A 16,430-nucleotide genomic window follows, 5' to 3' on the forward strand; every position below is an offset into this window, starting at 1 on the left:
AGCATTATGCTGTACACCAGAAACTGACACACTGTAAACTGACTATACTTCAAAAAATACATATACATGAAAGATATTTGTAAAAAAGTAACAACAAAATGCTTAAAGTTCAATGGCAAAAAAACTTTTTAAAATATATATTCAGTAATTACATTACTCTTTAGGAGGTTTTAGATCAAGTGCTACTGCTACTGGCCAATTTCCAGCTAAACTTTAAATCCTTTTCCAAGTTGCCTCACTTAATAGATTTATCAGTTTGGGTGTTTCACTCTCTTCTGGGGACGAGCGTGAGGAAAATCTGAATAAACTGAATAAACAGAAAAATATTAGAGGGGGAAGGGTATAGCTCAAGTGGTAGAGCACGTGCTTAACATGCACAAGGTCCTAGGTTCAATCCCCAGGACCTCCTCTAAAAATAAATAAACCTAATTACCCCCCACCCCAAAAAAGAAAGAAAAGTGTTGGAGATGACTGATAGGAAGACTATGTAAATTTAGAAGCAATGGGGAGAAAGTAGCAGATGTTTTAATCCACAACTAGCTCCCCACTGTTTCTAGAATAGTGTTTAGCCTGGCCTCACTCTGACTTTAATCTCCCGTGTGGCCCCTGACCTGCTCCTCTCCCCCCAAAGCAAACTAAACTCTACAGCAGGGTAAGCAAACTTCTTCTGTAAAGGACCATTAGTATTTTAGACTTTGAGGGCTGAGAGGACAAACTGAGGATATTATGTAGGTACTTACATAATAAGAGAGAAAACAAATTTCCAATTTTTTATTGATGAAATTAAAAATAATTGGCTACAATTTTTAGTAACACAAGTCTACTAATAAGATGACTTGAGGGGCAGGAATAATACAAAGTTGGGGACCCCTTTTCTCAAAACTGATTACAAATGTTCATGTGTTAATGCTAGTTCTGTAGTAAGATTTTACATATTTCATCTTTGAATATGTCTTTTCACATAGATAACAAGATTTGTACAAGTACATGGATTTTAAAATACAGAAATTTCCTTTGCATTCTTATCAATATGCAAAATCACTGCTCAAACTGTAGTTTGTGTTTGGAAATCATATCAACAGTAAATCGGTGTAGATAGAAAGATCTCACTCTTGTTTTAACTTTTGGCACCAGAAGCAGTGTACAAGGTAGCTTGACATGACTTATGATTCAAACATTAGTTTACCACAATATAAGGTTTGCATATAAGCAATGTTTCACCTTATAATTTCAAGGTGAATTCATTAAGAAATATTTTCAAGTCTGCAGCAAAAGCTAATTTCCAAAGCCAGTCAGCATTCCATAATAGTGGTTGAGAATGATTCTTCTTTTCAGAAAAATTTCAACCTTAGCCCTGAACTCAAAAAATTATAAAACTTTACCCCTGCTAAGCTATCGAACTGTTGTGTAGTAGGGCGTGTCAGAACATTCAGCTTCTATTTCTGATAAAAAATTCATGGAATTGATGATAGTTAAGTCCACAAGAGGGAGTACAGTTCATCACTGATCCCAGCTGTTCAATAACACATGAAGATTCAAGTATTTTCTGCAGAGCACCTGCTGATGAAGAATACAATGAATAACTACAGGCTTTAAACACCTTACATTTTCATAAGCTTGTAAATTTGTCCAATTAAACTCTTTCCACTCCACATTCTTATCACCATCAGTTGTTAACAGATATTAACAGATTTCATTTCAGCTTGTACTGAATTAGTGTTTTCTTAACTTTTCTGAAAATATCCTCAGTGGTAGTTGTTTTAAGTAGACTATTCATAGAGGCTACTTCTTCCGTCACTTCAGACATGGCATTGACTCCATGAATAAAACCACCACCAAACAGTAGCATCTGTTGACTCATCAAGAGCCAAGAAAAACCACATGAAATCATTTGCCTTGCTTTTTAATTGACTACTGATGCTGCTCCCCCTGACCTCAACATTTTGAGAAATTGTTCTTGCCGAAAAGATAATGTTCTTAAACAAGTCTGTTTTCTCTAGGCACATTTCTTCAGTTGCTGCAATCAAACACAATTAATTCAGTATCAGCAAACGGCTTTCCTTGCCTGGCTAACAAATGAGCCACGTGGAAACTTCAGTCATAGCTCATTTCCACTTTTGTGAAGAAATTCTGCTGTAATGAAAGTCTCTTTAAAAATTTTCTAGTTTTTCTGACTTGCCTTCCTATGAGCTGAAGATACTGTAACGACTGCTTAGTCTACTAATGTTGATGGATTCTTTCAGCACTGGTAATAAAGAATAAATAAAATATTGTGGTATGCTGATACACATGGTGCTGGAAACATTGTCAGGCTGTAACTGTGTCACTGTGATTTGTAGCGCACTGAACAGCATTGCAAAGTGATGAGAGTACCACATATGGTCTCCATCAGAACTACTGAACTTTGTGATTACAGTTCTGCCATAGACTGTAAGCCAATGAGTGTGGGTTCCAATAAAGCTTTATTTACGGATGCTGAAAACTGAATTTCACATGTCATAAGATAGTCTTTTTCAACCATTAAAAATGTAAAAACTATCCTTAGCTCACGGGCCATATGAAATTAGGTAGCAGGCCGGATTTGGCATACAAGCTGTAGTGGGTTGACATCTGCTCTGAAGAGTACCTGCTTTTGGTGATACCCTCCCCTCACTTTTGATCTCCATACTTTTGATCCTGTTGCTCCTGTGTCTGGATCACCCTTCTGGCTTCTTCTCTGCATGAGTTTCCCACATTGCCCAGTTGCGTTAACCGCCTCCTCTTCCACGTTTCCACTGCACTGTGTGAACGGCTCCTACCACAGTTGACTTCAACTGCTTTGTGTATAGCCAGGTCTATTCATCTTTGTACCCCTGCATAAAGCCAGCTCAAAGCAGGTGACATGTTTGTCCAGGGAAAAAGCAAAAACATTAAAGCATCCCAAAAGATAAAAGCCTGGTCTACAGCAGCTATGTACTAACCCAGCAAAACACAGAGAGGCAACTTGGCTGCTTCTCCTGGCAGTTAAGAAATCAGTAACCTCTCTAGCTACCTTCCCTACAATGTCTGCACAGCCTTGGTCCTCACCCTGGACACTAAATTTGAGATCCTCAGTTTCATATGCAGACTAGAAAAGCAACCAGTGAGATGGCTTGCTCTGTAACTGTTACTGGGAATGTGTGGAGATAGATGTATTAAATTCCTTTTTCTGTCCCCTCAAACAACTAAGGGGTATTGTAATGACTATTTGACAAAAGTTGGGTACAAACTAAAGACTTATTAAGTGAAAGAAAAAAAAATAAAAATATATATCTGGACAATTAGGTAAACTTTATGCAGAAAGAAAAACTGGAAAGAAAAATATATCCAGTATTACTGATTTTAGGGGTTATCTAGGCTTTTCGTTACTGTAACTTTATTTTTAGAATTTAAAAAAATTATTAGGGAAGAAATCCATAATTTTAATGACAACTTGACAGGGAATCTATCCTGATCCAAAATTAAATGAAAGACATGTTGTTAATAACTCAGAAGAGTTCCTTTACGTTAGAAGTGAACTATGGTAAATCTTTTTGTAAAATGAGTGACTATTAGAATGTCATCCTGCCTCCGATTTGTAAAATCTGATTGGCTACATATGTAGAACGGTCAGATTTGAATAAAAAGGTAAACAGGCAAGACAATGATGGCCTTTGGAGAAGCAACAGGATGGTGCTGCAACCCCAGGTATGCTCGGGACTTGACTCCCATTGTGCACAGTGAACAGCAACCTGTGAGCCCAACAAAAATGGGACAACAGGCTGAGCCGACAGAAGAAACCCACACCAGATGCCCTGCAGCCTGGAGGTCATGGCCCTGCTCTGGGGGAGCTGTCTGCTCTCCTGGCCAGTCAGTGGTCACTGCTCATGACCCTGACACGGGATGGCAGAGGCCTAGCAGTCTGACAGATGTGCACATATTCCTAATAAGCCACCAGTGTTCATCATTATTACAGAAATTCATCTATTTCAAGCAATATACAAGCTTTATCATGGAAACAGAATCTTAAAATGTAAGAAACGGTCCTGTTCTTAAATATTCCTTATTGAAATGTAACCATAATGTGACAGGATTCTGCAACAAGCAAAGGAAGGAGAAAACAAAAACAAACAAAACACCGCCAAAACCCCAGTCACTGCTGAAGACTATATTTGTGGTATCCAAAGGCTCAAATGACACTTACGTGTAATCTACTGTTTTCCATAGTCATATATACCCTACTGGCTACTTTTTCCTCCCATATGTAATGCCTGTAAAGAATTTAGTCATAGAGTTCATAGTTCATGGCTTGTCAAAGATTCTTCATTTTTAAATTTGAGAATAAAATCTTTAACTTCAAAGTGAATATTAATTATAAGAGCAGATAAGCAGTAGATTAATAATCCTGAATTACTTAATCTAAATGTGTGTATAAAAATATATATTTCTTACAATTTGCTAAAAAAGTTTTCCTCATTTTTGTAGAGCTTTAGGTAAACTTTAGCATTTCTAGATTCAATGTTTATAAAGATATACATACACATTCTGTTCTGACACCAAACACAACCAGAAACCATACAACTCTAACAATAACCACAGCAGTGGGAGTTGCCCCAAAAATGGCTTTTTAAAAAACAAGGCAAGGCCAAATAAAGCTAAAATCGGTGGTTGGCAAATATTTGGACAATTCTGATAAAGCACTATCCTTTGAAGTGATTCTCATTTAGGACATTCTCTCTGGCAGAAAAAACAAGCTTAGATAGTATTATTCAGGCAGATAAAATAAGTGTCTAGTGAATTCCCTAGTGTTTGAATCTTTAAGACAGGCTTTGATCCTGTAACTGGGTTTTAGCCAAAGACCTTAGGGCAAATATGGACCTCCTGGATATAATAAAACTATCCTAACACAAGGATGCATACACAGGAACCTACAGTACAAGTGCTACAAGCACTCAAGCATGCAAACACTTTAAGGTAGGGGAGCCACTCACTAGCAAGTAATTTCAGCCCATTCCACACTGGGAAAGAGCCGACACCTGTGAGCTGTCCTGGCCCCAAGAACTAATAAGAAACATGAATGGTACAATGTTGGTGTGCAACTGGTCCTACGTGTCCCTGGTTCCTCCATTCTATAACTGTCTCCTTGCCCTAAGAATCCTGGAACTGGTAAAATTGAGGAGGGAAAGGTCATGTAATATTTGAGGAGTACTGAAAACCTTGGTTCACATTAAAAAGAATAAAATAATGGCATTTGCAGCAACATGGATGGACCTGGAGATTGTCATTCTAAGTAAAGCCAGAAAGAGAAAGAAAAATACCATATCACTTATATGTGGAATCTAAAAAAACCCACACAAATGAACTTATTTACAAAACAGAAACAGACTCATAGACATAGGTAACAAACTTATGGTTACTGGAGGTGAAAGGGGTGGGGATAAATTGGGAGTTCGAGATTTGCAGATACTAACTGTTATATATAAAATAGATAACAAGCTTCTTCTGTATAGCACAAGGAACTATATTCAATATCTTGTGGTACCCTATAATAAAAAAGAATATGAAAACGAATACATGTATGTGTATGTATGACTGAAACATGATGCTGTACACCAGAAATCAACAAAACATTGTACAGACTACACGTCAACTGATAACAAAAATTAATTGAAAAAAAAAAAACAACTGGGAAAACAAAAACAAAAACAAAAACATCTTGGTTCATTCTTCACTAAATCAGTTAACAGCTTGACTTGATTCAAAGTTTTCCTGTACACAGCTGCCCTGAAAAGCTTCCAATATGATGACTATTTTAGTATAAACATTTTAATTGATATGCTATTTTGAATACTGTTTTCTGTACAACAAAGTCTTTGTCCCTGAAAGAGTAGATCCATTTAGAACACCAATTCTGGTAGGGGCTATAAGAACTGCGACAGAAATGAAATTTGAACGGATGAGGAAGAAAGGAGTGCTCTGGAATAGAAGGAGACACTGACCCATGTGTGCCCAAGAACTGAAGAATCTACTTCAGTGTGAATGCTGCTAAAGAAGGGATTTGATTAAGGCTGCTGAAGGAGGTAGCAATGCAACTGAAAGCAGTAGCCTGAGCATTGTTCAAATGTTGATAAGAATAGTACCTACACTGTGCTAAGTGCCAGGCACTGTTTTAAGCACTTTATATATATATATATATATAAACTCACTTAATCCTCGTAACAACCCCTTGGGACAGGTACTATTGGCATCCTCAGGAGACTGACACACAAAAAGGGAATTCACTTGCCCAAGGTCCCACAGCTAGTAAGCAGCAGAGCTGGCCTTCAAACTCAGACAATTTGGCCTAGAGTCACCATATTTAAACACCATGCTGACTGTTAACTATGCTTTTCTTTTTTTGTTAACTGTGCTTTTCTTAATTAAGCTACAGGAATAAGCGTAAGTGACTCTTTAAAGCTGTTTAAAATATGTCAGGAAGTTTTTAACAGGTCATAATTACAATATCATAAAATAAGTTTAATATTAAAAATAAAAACAGAAATGTTAACTATAACATACTCTACCGGGTATTTAACATTCATTTTATGTGTTCATTATAAAAGTACTTTTAGTTCCACAGTAAAAAAAAATTTTTTAAAGAAGAAAATACAAGTACAAGTTTTTAATTTATGTTATGTTTGGATAGGTTCAACTCACACAAATCCTAAAGTTGCAGGCTTCTAGATGCCTGGCACCTTTTAGCAGTAGAAGTTAAATTAAAAAGATACAGTAATGTTCTTACCAAAATTAATAAAAGCTTAGATATAAAAACTATCAGTTAAAACTTTTAAGTCATAAAACACCATGCCAAAAGTTTTTTATCAACCTCTTCTTTTCTAAGCATAACTATCTCTCTTCAATGAGGGTAGTTTTGTGAATAGGCCAAAATCTCAGGAAGGTGGGAATATGGGCCTTCCCCCTCCTCATCAGAAGTCATTTTGTTAGGACTTATGGTGGCCATATGGTGCTTCAAATACTAATAGGAAACAAATGAGTCAACTTATGAACACAAAAAGCAAACTGTGATGTAAAGAATAAGGAAAGGGAAGAAACATTTCAGTAAGCTCAGATATGACATGACGATACTGTCACAGGCCTTAATATCTTCTTTGTCTCCTAAATAGAGCCACCAACAGGAAAAAGGTCACCTCACAGAGAACGCTATGAGATTTTTAAGTCGCTAGACTCCTTTCCATCTTCTCCTCCTCATCAGCTCTTGATACTGCTGTCAAATTCTACACACTGGCAAAGAAAAAAGGGGTGAAAGTTGAGGGATTTTATAGAGAAAAAAATAAAAAGTTTGTTGTGATCATTTGAACTAAAATATTACAGCTACTGAAATCATTTTAAATGCCTAAAACACATGGCCTGTCCTTACAGAAATGCCCATGTGAACATAAAAACAGTCATCCCAATACCTGATGAACAGAACTGACTGCATTTTAGCAGAACAGCAACCTTTTCTACCTCCCACCCACCCTAGGAAGTAAACAATTCATTTTACGAAGGTACTGGCAAAGTGTGCTTGTTCCTTACAACGGTTACCAATTTAGAGACAATTTAAAGTACAACTACTAACAACTAGGGGTCTCAAACTTGCTGAGTATTCACTTTTTACCTCAAAAGAATCTCTGTAGACTTACAACATGTGCACGTTTGCCTAGAATGGATATATGGGGACAAAGCCACTGAGCAGGCTGGGAAAAGGGTGCCAAGGAGCTTTTCTTAAGCTGCAGGCTTTCCCATGCTGAACGATGCTACCAAGCCCTTTTAGGCCATATGTCTAAGGCCTCTGTAGTAGGGGGGACTCATATACACTGATTTTAACATCTCTTTTTCAAAAAAATTGAGATTTAATGACCACAACATAAAAATTCACCATTTTATATGAAAAGGAATATATATACGTATATGTACGACTGAAACATAATGCTGTACACCAGAAATCGACACACTGTAAACTCACTATACTTCAATTTTAAAAATCACCATTTTAAAGTGTACTTTTCAGTAGTTTTTAGTATATTCATCATATTGTTGTGTAACCATCGCCACTGTGGGATTCCAGAACATTTCTATCATCCCCAAAATTAACCCCGTACCTATTTTCATATGTACTGATTTTACCCAAGCCTTCTCCGTAGATCTCTCTGTTGCCCATGCAGGTATTTTAAGATGACTGGCTGGGGTGAATCTATAGAGTATCTATATGGTAAGAAAACAAGAAAACTACATTGTCCAGAAGGATACTGAACGCAAATTCTTGGCATTTTTAGCAATTAGGCTAATGTAATTTTTACATATTGGCTAAGAATGACAGAGAAACTTACATTCAACATCCATCTTCACATAACACATTAGTGTGCCCCAAAATTCATCCAAGATGTTAAAAGAAGGGAAGACAATCTACTAGGATTAGCCATAACTGTCCATAGTTGCAATTTCAAAATACAGAAGATGCATATGTGGGAAAACCTCCTTTAGTATCAAGCACAGCTGGATCAAAAAAAAAAAACAACAAAACAACAAAATGAAAAACTTAATCATTAAGCAAATACTGCCCCCATTTGGGAAAATAATCGCTAGACCAGTCCTCTATTTAAAGTAATGTAGCTTTAAACGCAACCTTACTTTTATCAGTCTCCTGACCTAGAGTCTCTCCTAATGAGAAAAATAACCTTTAGGCAAAGGTCTGGCAAGAAAGCCTGAAGATGTGTGGTACTCAGGCTGTTTTAGGGCTCTCATTACCTAACTGAGCTCATGGCTTCTAAGACACACAGGAAGGAGACCTCACCTTCAGGCATCAGGGTGTTGAAAGCGGGAGGAAGTAGGTCCACGAGGGTGTCTTGCTTTTGTGCACTTATCTGGGGTGCTATTTCCAGAGAAGGAGCTCCTTTATAGAGTGTGCCCAAGGTGGATTTCTCTAAGTTGCTCTCAGAGTTGTCCAGCTGCCCTCACCAATAAGCCACAGTCTTTGTAGGTTGACAGAAACCACCAGTCAAAGCAGATGCATATGGATTGTGGGGAAGCCTTCTTTAGTATCTAACATAGCTGGATTAAAACAAAAAAACTTAACCATTAAGCAAATCTTCACTTTAATCATTTAGACTATAGCAAATATCAACTAGGTGCTAAACTTGAATCTACCCTTAGCATGGGCACTTAACACTTATTAATGGGGATTTTGTGGGCTTGCCTGAAACAATGAGCTCTCACTCTGCCTTGCAAGAAATTAGTTCTTGATAAACAAGTAAATAAGATCCAGAAATGTTTAACTCATTCTTGCTCAGGCTGCTAAGCAATGCTTCCAATGATTTTCATTGTGCAAGAGCTGTACTCTAGTAATGTATTTACCATGTTACTGCAATTTGCAATAATGATTTAAATATTGTTCATTGTCTAGATTTTCCAAAACACAATCAGATGCAATCAAGTGAAGCTCATGACATTTACATAATGTATGAACTAACAAATTTCCCTCAAAATAGTTTATCTATGGAAGTACTGCTACATTATTCTTGTTTAAATATGTCCAGGGAACAGTCCTAAATTAAAACGACACCTGGCTAGATGAGACTATAAAGCATTTATTCTCTGTCTACTCAGTGGCCAGAAAGTCCAAGAAATCTTCAGTACACTAGAATTTCATTTGCCTTTAATGCAAGAGCATTAAGTCTGCAAATCAACTGCAAGTAAAGGAGTCCAAAACTGACTTAATAGTCTTTGAGGTTTATATTCTCTTATAGGGTCAACACAGTAAGGTCAAAAACCGGGATATTTCAGATGGCAGGTTTTTTGGTGACTTTTCAACTATATGTTTCACAGTAAAATTGTTATATAGTAAAAAGCCCAAAGTTAGCTAAATTTGTAGGTACATTTCGGAATGTAAGCTGCTCCAGAATTTCCCATTCTTAATCTGTTTTTATAAAACTCTTCTAATATACAAGATGGACTGATTCTGAATAAAGCTGCATTAAATTTAGTCTTTGTCCAACAACAACAAAAAGACAAATTATCTATTAAGAGATCATATGGTTCTCATACTGAAGAGTATAATACATGCACATTACCATTCTATTTAGCGCTAATCAAATACTTAGAACTGTGTAACAGAGGAAATTCTCACATGACTGTTTTCTAAAAGGGTTGAATTCCTCAGGTCTAGCACAAGTGCCTGCTGTATCAATTTGATGAAAGAATTAATTAGAAGTTTCCCTTAAAGTAAGATTATTCAAGAGGTTTTCTTAAAAATCAACAAAATAATTATCTCTCAAACTATGTTATAAATAATTCTCTTGGTTTAGGAAAAGGAGGGCTCACACCCTAGGCCTTTAGTTGTGGGACAAGAATAAAGGGCAAGAAGTAAGCCAATAGGAAGGCAATTTTTGCTTTTGATGGATCCAACTGTGTTTACCAAGTTTGTCTGCCATTAAGATGAGTGGGATTCAATTTTAATGCAAATCTCTTCAGGATTATTGCAAAATTACTGCATGTCAGACAATCTCAAACAACATCAGGAAAAAAAATACACAAATTAACATATTAATGTATAAGTTTTAAAAGATAAAAAATTTTGACATGTTAAAGAAATACAAACATTCCAAAAAAAAAGGAAAAACCAAGGGGGTCTATGTCTGTATTCAACAATGTGATCAATGCAATAGATAATAAGGTCATATTCAGACTGGAACAAATTATAGAAATTTATGCTACAAAGGAAAATGACAAGAAATGCTGGGCAGCTCAAAATTTCTTAGTAAATATAAAATCAAAATTAAAATATTTGTGTCTCCTAACCCCCAAGGACAACAAACGGGTTCACTTTAGAAAAAAAAAAATCAAGAGCCAACAAGTGTACTGGTGCCATCATCAGTGTCCTTGTGCTCCCCGCTCCTCAGACCTGGGTGACAAGGAATGAAGTTTTCCCAATCATCAAGGTGTCTAAACGTCCATAAATCTACCAAGGAAGACAACTGGTTTCTATCTGATTTTTGGAGCTAAAAACATAAACACACAGGAACAGATAACAGAAAATAAAATTGGGAACACCTCCAACCTCCAAGCACCCAATCAGGCTCTGGCTTTTCATCTGCTACTGCTGACTGAGTAAGCCACTTCAAGAGCCAAGACTGACTACCCTGTACTTATCCCACAAGGAATGGAAAGACAGATTTTAAACAAATGAACACCAAGAGGACAAAGACTGATATTAACATTTACACAGCAGTTGACTTGTTTCACCTGTCAATTCCAAAATGATGAGAAGCCTTTCTAATACAGATTCCACAGTACACTTAATGACAACACAGAAACAGAGGTTGCTGAAACCAACTCACATTACTCAAAATGTTACAGGTATTTTACTGAAAAACGTGATTTGAGGAACCAGAGATTATAAACAAGTTCCAGTTACGTGAAGTTTGCAGATTTCCAAATCAAGACCATACTGTTGCTTGACCACACCATTCACCTGAATTCTGAGAGAGAAAACCATCTCACCAAAACCAATGGCAGGACTGCGGAAATAATTCCAGTAAGCAATGATCAGCAAACCAATGGTCACATTAGAAAATTTATAGTTAATATGAGTGAGGCTGAAGAAAAAGTTTCAAGTGGATGTCAACCAGTAACAGAGAATCTCACAAAGAAATCAATACACTTTCTAAAACCGATGTTCCCTAATCCCAGAAGTTTCCCAATGGGTCTTACTTCTGTGACAAGAACTGCTCCTGCCTACTTTTAGTTCTTTCCAAACACATGCTTCCTGATCTTGGTTCACCAGGCAGCATTACTGCCTGCCCCTTAACGGTTGTTCAACCCCCACATTTCAAATCTCCAGCAAGACTGAGGTACACTTGGGGAAACTCTAAACATGCACATAACTTCGGTGCCCAGGAGAAAGAGACACTCAAAGAGCATCAGGGAAAATGGAAATCAACATTTTGCTTAACAGGAGGGCCTGCCCCTTTTCATCTTTCTCCCAATGCACCAAGCACCAAGGTAGTTGCTTTAAGTGCCTCAAAAGAAAATAAAAAGAAGACAAGGACCTACACTTAGGCCCAAGGAGATTCTCAGGAACTAAGATTTTCCAGGACTCTCGTAGTGTTACCATTCGGGGCTCCTGCAGATGCCATACTTAGGTTGGGCGTGAGGACATAGATCCCGTCACCCTACGGATCCTTGACTCGGGCTGAGTCAACTCTTTTAAAGTGAATTTAAGCAAGAGTAGCCTCCGTGGACAACACACGGGCCTTAGGGACACAAAAGGCCTCCTGGACTGTGTGGTCTGACAGGACTTCAATGCTAACCATCATTCAAAGGCGGTTCTAGGGCTGGCCCCTTAGGAACTCATGTGGGTCGCGCCTTGGACTTCTCATCGCCCCGAAAGTGCCTGGTACTGTGGTTTTACGGTCTGAGGAACAGTTAGGCCTCGAAGGCCGGCCCTAGGATGTGTACACTCCGCACCGTGAGCACCCGCCTTCCCCACTCGGCGGCGGGGACCGGGTTTCCCGCCCCACGGCCCGACCAGAGGTTGGTGGCAGTTGGAGGCAGTTGGGACCGGCCCCAGCAGGTTGGAACCGGTCTGGGCCGGGCCGGAGGAGGAAGGGGGGAGGGAGAGGCCGCCTCGCGCTCTCCCAGCGCGCGTGACTCACGCTGGCCGCTGACGTCAGGCGTGCGCGCGCGGCGGGGGGGGCTCTACGTACGTGTAGTGCTGCGGTTTCTCGGGCTGTGCCTGCAGCACCTGAGCGGTAGCGGCCGGGGGCGCCGAGGAAGCTGCGGAGCCGCCGGGCCCGGGGCCCTTCGACATGGTCCTGTCTTCCTGCCTCTTCGCCGCTCCCCTTTTATTATTCAGTCTGCGCGGTCCGCGCCGAGGACCCAGTGCGCCTGCGCCGCGCCACGAGAACGTGAAGACCCCCCGCACTGCAGCAAGGGTTGCTGGGAGTTGTGGTCCCGGGTTCGGCAGGAATTTTACCGTCGGTAGAGGGTTGCTGCTAAAGGAACGGACTACAATACCCAGGGATCCTTGCAGGCAGTGTCCCGGATGCTGAGGCCCCGCGACGGCTTCTGGGGGTTGCAGTCCCGCTGCGTTTCATCTTAACAGCGCGTTTCCAGGTTCGTAGGGGAGACTAACCCCTGAAACTGGAGCTTCTGAGTCGCAGAGGCCCAGAGCTAGGGCGGACCTAACGACTTATGTGAAACAGTTCCAAGTGTGATTTCAGTGCCAAAGGTGTAATAATTACCTCGCCTCCATACTTAAGCACAGCTTGGGCTCGGTTGTGATGCCGACACCGAGCACTGGGCCTTTGAGCTTTAGGCACTCGGAGTACGCCAGCATCCTCATTCCTGCAGTGGGACCAAGTTGAGGGGCGTGAGGGGAAGTCAGCCGGCTGGAAGTCGGCCTGAGGAGTCTTTACTAACGAAGAGCTACACGACACAGTACTGTGTTCCCGCCCCTTTGCTTGAGGCGCTCCATAGACTCTTACCAACCTTGAAACCTGGAACTCCACTATTTGATCCCGTTCTCAAGAGGCGACACCTGGCATGACCAATTTGTTTCCAGTACTTTAAAGGCCAAGGGCGAATTTAATCTCCGTCTAGCATAGTCTCAGGTACACTAGCAGGTTGCAGAGGCGTGGAGAACCGTCACAGTGTCTAGAGGAAGGGCCTGGGTTTGAGTAGAGTGCGGTTTATAATCCACTCCAGTTTCCTGCTCTGGACGCCAACCTTTCTACTTGGGGAAAATGTCTCCTCCCTGCTTCCTGCAGTCTGGAGAAGTTCTTCGTATATATTTTAACACTCGTCATCTAACTTTCTGTTCCATGTTGAATCTATTTAAATCCATCGTTTTGGAGACTGATTTACATTTTATTAGATAGTGTTGATTTATGATAATCTCACTAAAGAAACACATTCCAATAACCTTAGCGGTGATGCAGGGTGGGGTGAATGGAAGATTGTTAATGTTTAAGACTGGGGTGAATGGAAGATTGTTAATGTTTAAGACTGACACCTATTTTATTTAGTTTGAGTAACTTCACATCAAAAGCCAAATCGTCAGCCTACAAAGTTGAGAAATTGGTATTTCCTAAACAAGCCAAATTGTTCAACCACTAGGGGCATTTGAAGATGAAGAATACCAAAGTGACATACACACAGAAAAGTTATGGTGTATTGCTTTAATCCTACTATTAAATTCAAGTAATTGCTTTATATGTTGCCCCAAAATACCCATGTGATTTGAATGAAATATAGTTCAGAGTGCTAGGTTTTATGGGTGTATACTATGAGCTTCAAAATGAGTGTGTACTGGTGGAATTGGGAGATGATATCATCCAAACTGCTTGATTCACAAAAGAGGAAACCGAAACTCAGAGAGGTTAAGCAACTTGCGCAGGGTTATTCAGCAAGTTGGTAACAAAACAGGAACTAGGACAGTAGCCTACACGCTGCAGCACATTCTGCATTGTTTTGACTGTATTAACGTGTTCCCCATTTCCTATGTTGCTTTTTCTCCCATCCACCAACTTAGGAAAAAGAAAAATATAACAGTATGGCCAGTAAGAGGGACAAACTATTTCCACTAATCATCCTTAAATGGCCGAATATAAATTCATACCTAGTTTCTCCTGGAGCAGTTTTAGTTCCTGTCTAATAATTAGCAAAACTGAGGGGAAAAAAATAACTGGACTGTTTCTCCTGTAAAAAGCATGGGACAGACAGGGTTCTGGATCCCCTAGAAAAGCCTTGGAACACAAAACAGGTGTTATTTTAGGAGCCCATTCCCCCTCCAGGCCATTTGAGCAGTCAAAAAAAGATGACAGGATATTTTTCTGGTTTCGTTCCAGAACCTTTGACAGCCTCTCATGCGGGATCTAACCAGTGCCCTGTTTCTTTGCCTTAGACAGGTTCTGAGGACAGGGCAAGAGCCTCCATCTTGGTTTCTCTTCTTAGCCTGGCAGTAGTGAAATGGCTTAAATTTTCCCCTACCCTAAACTGAGCAGAAGAGAGAAATTATGGTTGATCGAATTATCACATTAAAGTTTAGAGGTACAACTGAGAGGACTGAAATAAAGACACGATTTTGGTACCAGAGATTGACCCAAAGGTGTTTTTGCTATAGCTGCTTTTTTAAATTGTGCATTTTTTTCTCACTGTTGATCAATGAGGGAGCACCTTTGGTGTCATGAGCAAATTTTTGAGGTATTTGTATTTATGTACAGTAATTCTCTGGGTTGAAATCTATATGTATCTGGTTTGGGGGCTTTTTTATTTTAATAATTTAAAATATTGGGCGAACCAAGAGTTAATTGTGGAGTAGAATGCCCAAGGCTCTATTTCAATTTTCTGAGCTTTGTTTGGCTGGTCTTAACCTTAAGCCTGCTTTGATATTTTATGTAACTGAGTCATCTGGATAACTAAATATTGAAATCCACCCAAGGTATTTATTTAGGCAAAGGTGAGGATTATCATTTTTATACATCTGTCATGTTTCTTTAAAAGTAATATATTAAAAAAAAGTAATACATACCATTAAATACGAGGGAACACGTTTAATTTACTCTTACGGATATGCAAATATTGTTTTAGGACTATTCCCATTCTGGCTGTAGTCATTTCCTTCAGTTGAATTACATAATTTAAAAAATATGTTACTTAGTAGGTCACTTCTTTGTAACTCTAAGCATATTGAAATCACAAAGTATTTTGTGATGTCCTAAGAATACACAAAATAGTACTTATAAAACATTTATTGACATTTGTTTCTTTGTATCTATTATGTGCCCCTCCCCATCCCACCAAACAAGCAACTGCTTTTTGGTTAAAATGTATATGCCTAATATATAAAATACGTGGTAAAATAACATGATTTACTGAATTCTCCTCATTTTCACTACTATCTAACGATCAAAATGTTAATGAAAAGTAAATAATCACTGGGAACATATTTCATTTTACACTGGAAAATATTTACAAAAAATTCGTTCAAGTAACCTCTCCTCCTGCATTGTCTGAGCCTTATGCAAATAAGATTAGGCTCCTTCCAATCCCGACTCTTAAGTCCTGATAGAGACCAGTGCAATTCATTTGCATTGACTTTCTATTGTAGAGCTTTGGAACCGAGGGAAGGATCCAAACATAGCTCCATTTTATCCAATCAGAAGAGCCGTTTAGTGCTAAGCTCTGATTCGTCCATTCCTTTCTGCATTCATCCAATCATTAGGCCACTTTAACAGCCAATCAGTGGTCTAGATATTCACCAATCAGGGAACGGGGCCGAAGCACGGCCTTTGTGTCGGGGGATGTCAGCGCGTCTGCGACAGCGTCAGCCAATAGAAAAAGTCGTTGGTGTATGCAAATTAGGGCCCTATGACGCAGAGACGCAGCGTGAAGCG

At 39.3% G+C, this 16,430-nt stretch overlaps 1 protein-coding gene across 2 annotated transcripts in view; it reads right to left on the bottom strand.

Annotated features, from left to right (window-relative positions):
• Positions 1–12,900, bottom strand: part of UNK (unk zinc finger) — a 32,583-nt gene extending 19,683 nt beyond the window's left edge. For both annotated transcript variants that reach the window (XM_006176461.3, XM_032456826.1), the window contains exon 1: positions 12,741–12,900. In XM_006176461.3, the coding sequence (XP_006176523.2) occupies positions 12,741–12,844 (104 nt within the window). In that variant the 5' untranslated portion in view covers positions 12,845–12,900. The remainder of the gene's footprint in view (positions 1–12,740) is intronic.
• Between the last annotated feature and the right edge of the window lie 3,530 nt (positions 12,901–16,430).

The sequence above is a fragment of the Camelus ferus genome, chromosome 16, assembly GCF_009834535.1.
Source record: "Camelus ferus isolate YT-003-E chromosome 16, BCGSAC_Cfer_1.0, whole genome shotgun sequence".
In the NCBI taxonomy this organism is placed as follows: domain Eukaryota; kingdom Metazoa; phylum Chordata; class Mammalia; order Artiodactyla; family Camelidae; genus Camelus; species Camelus ferus.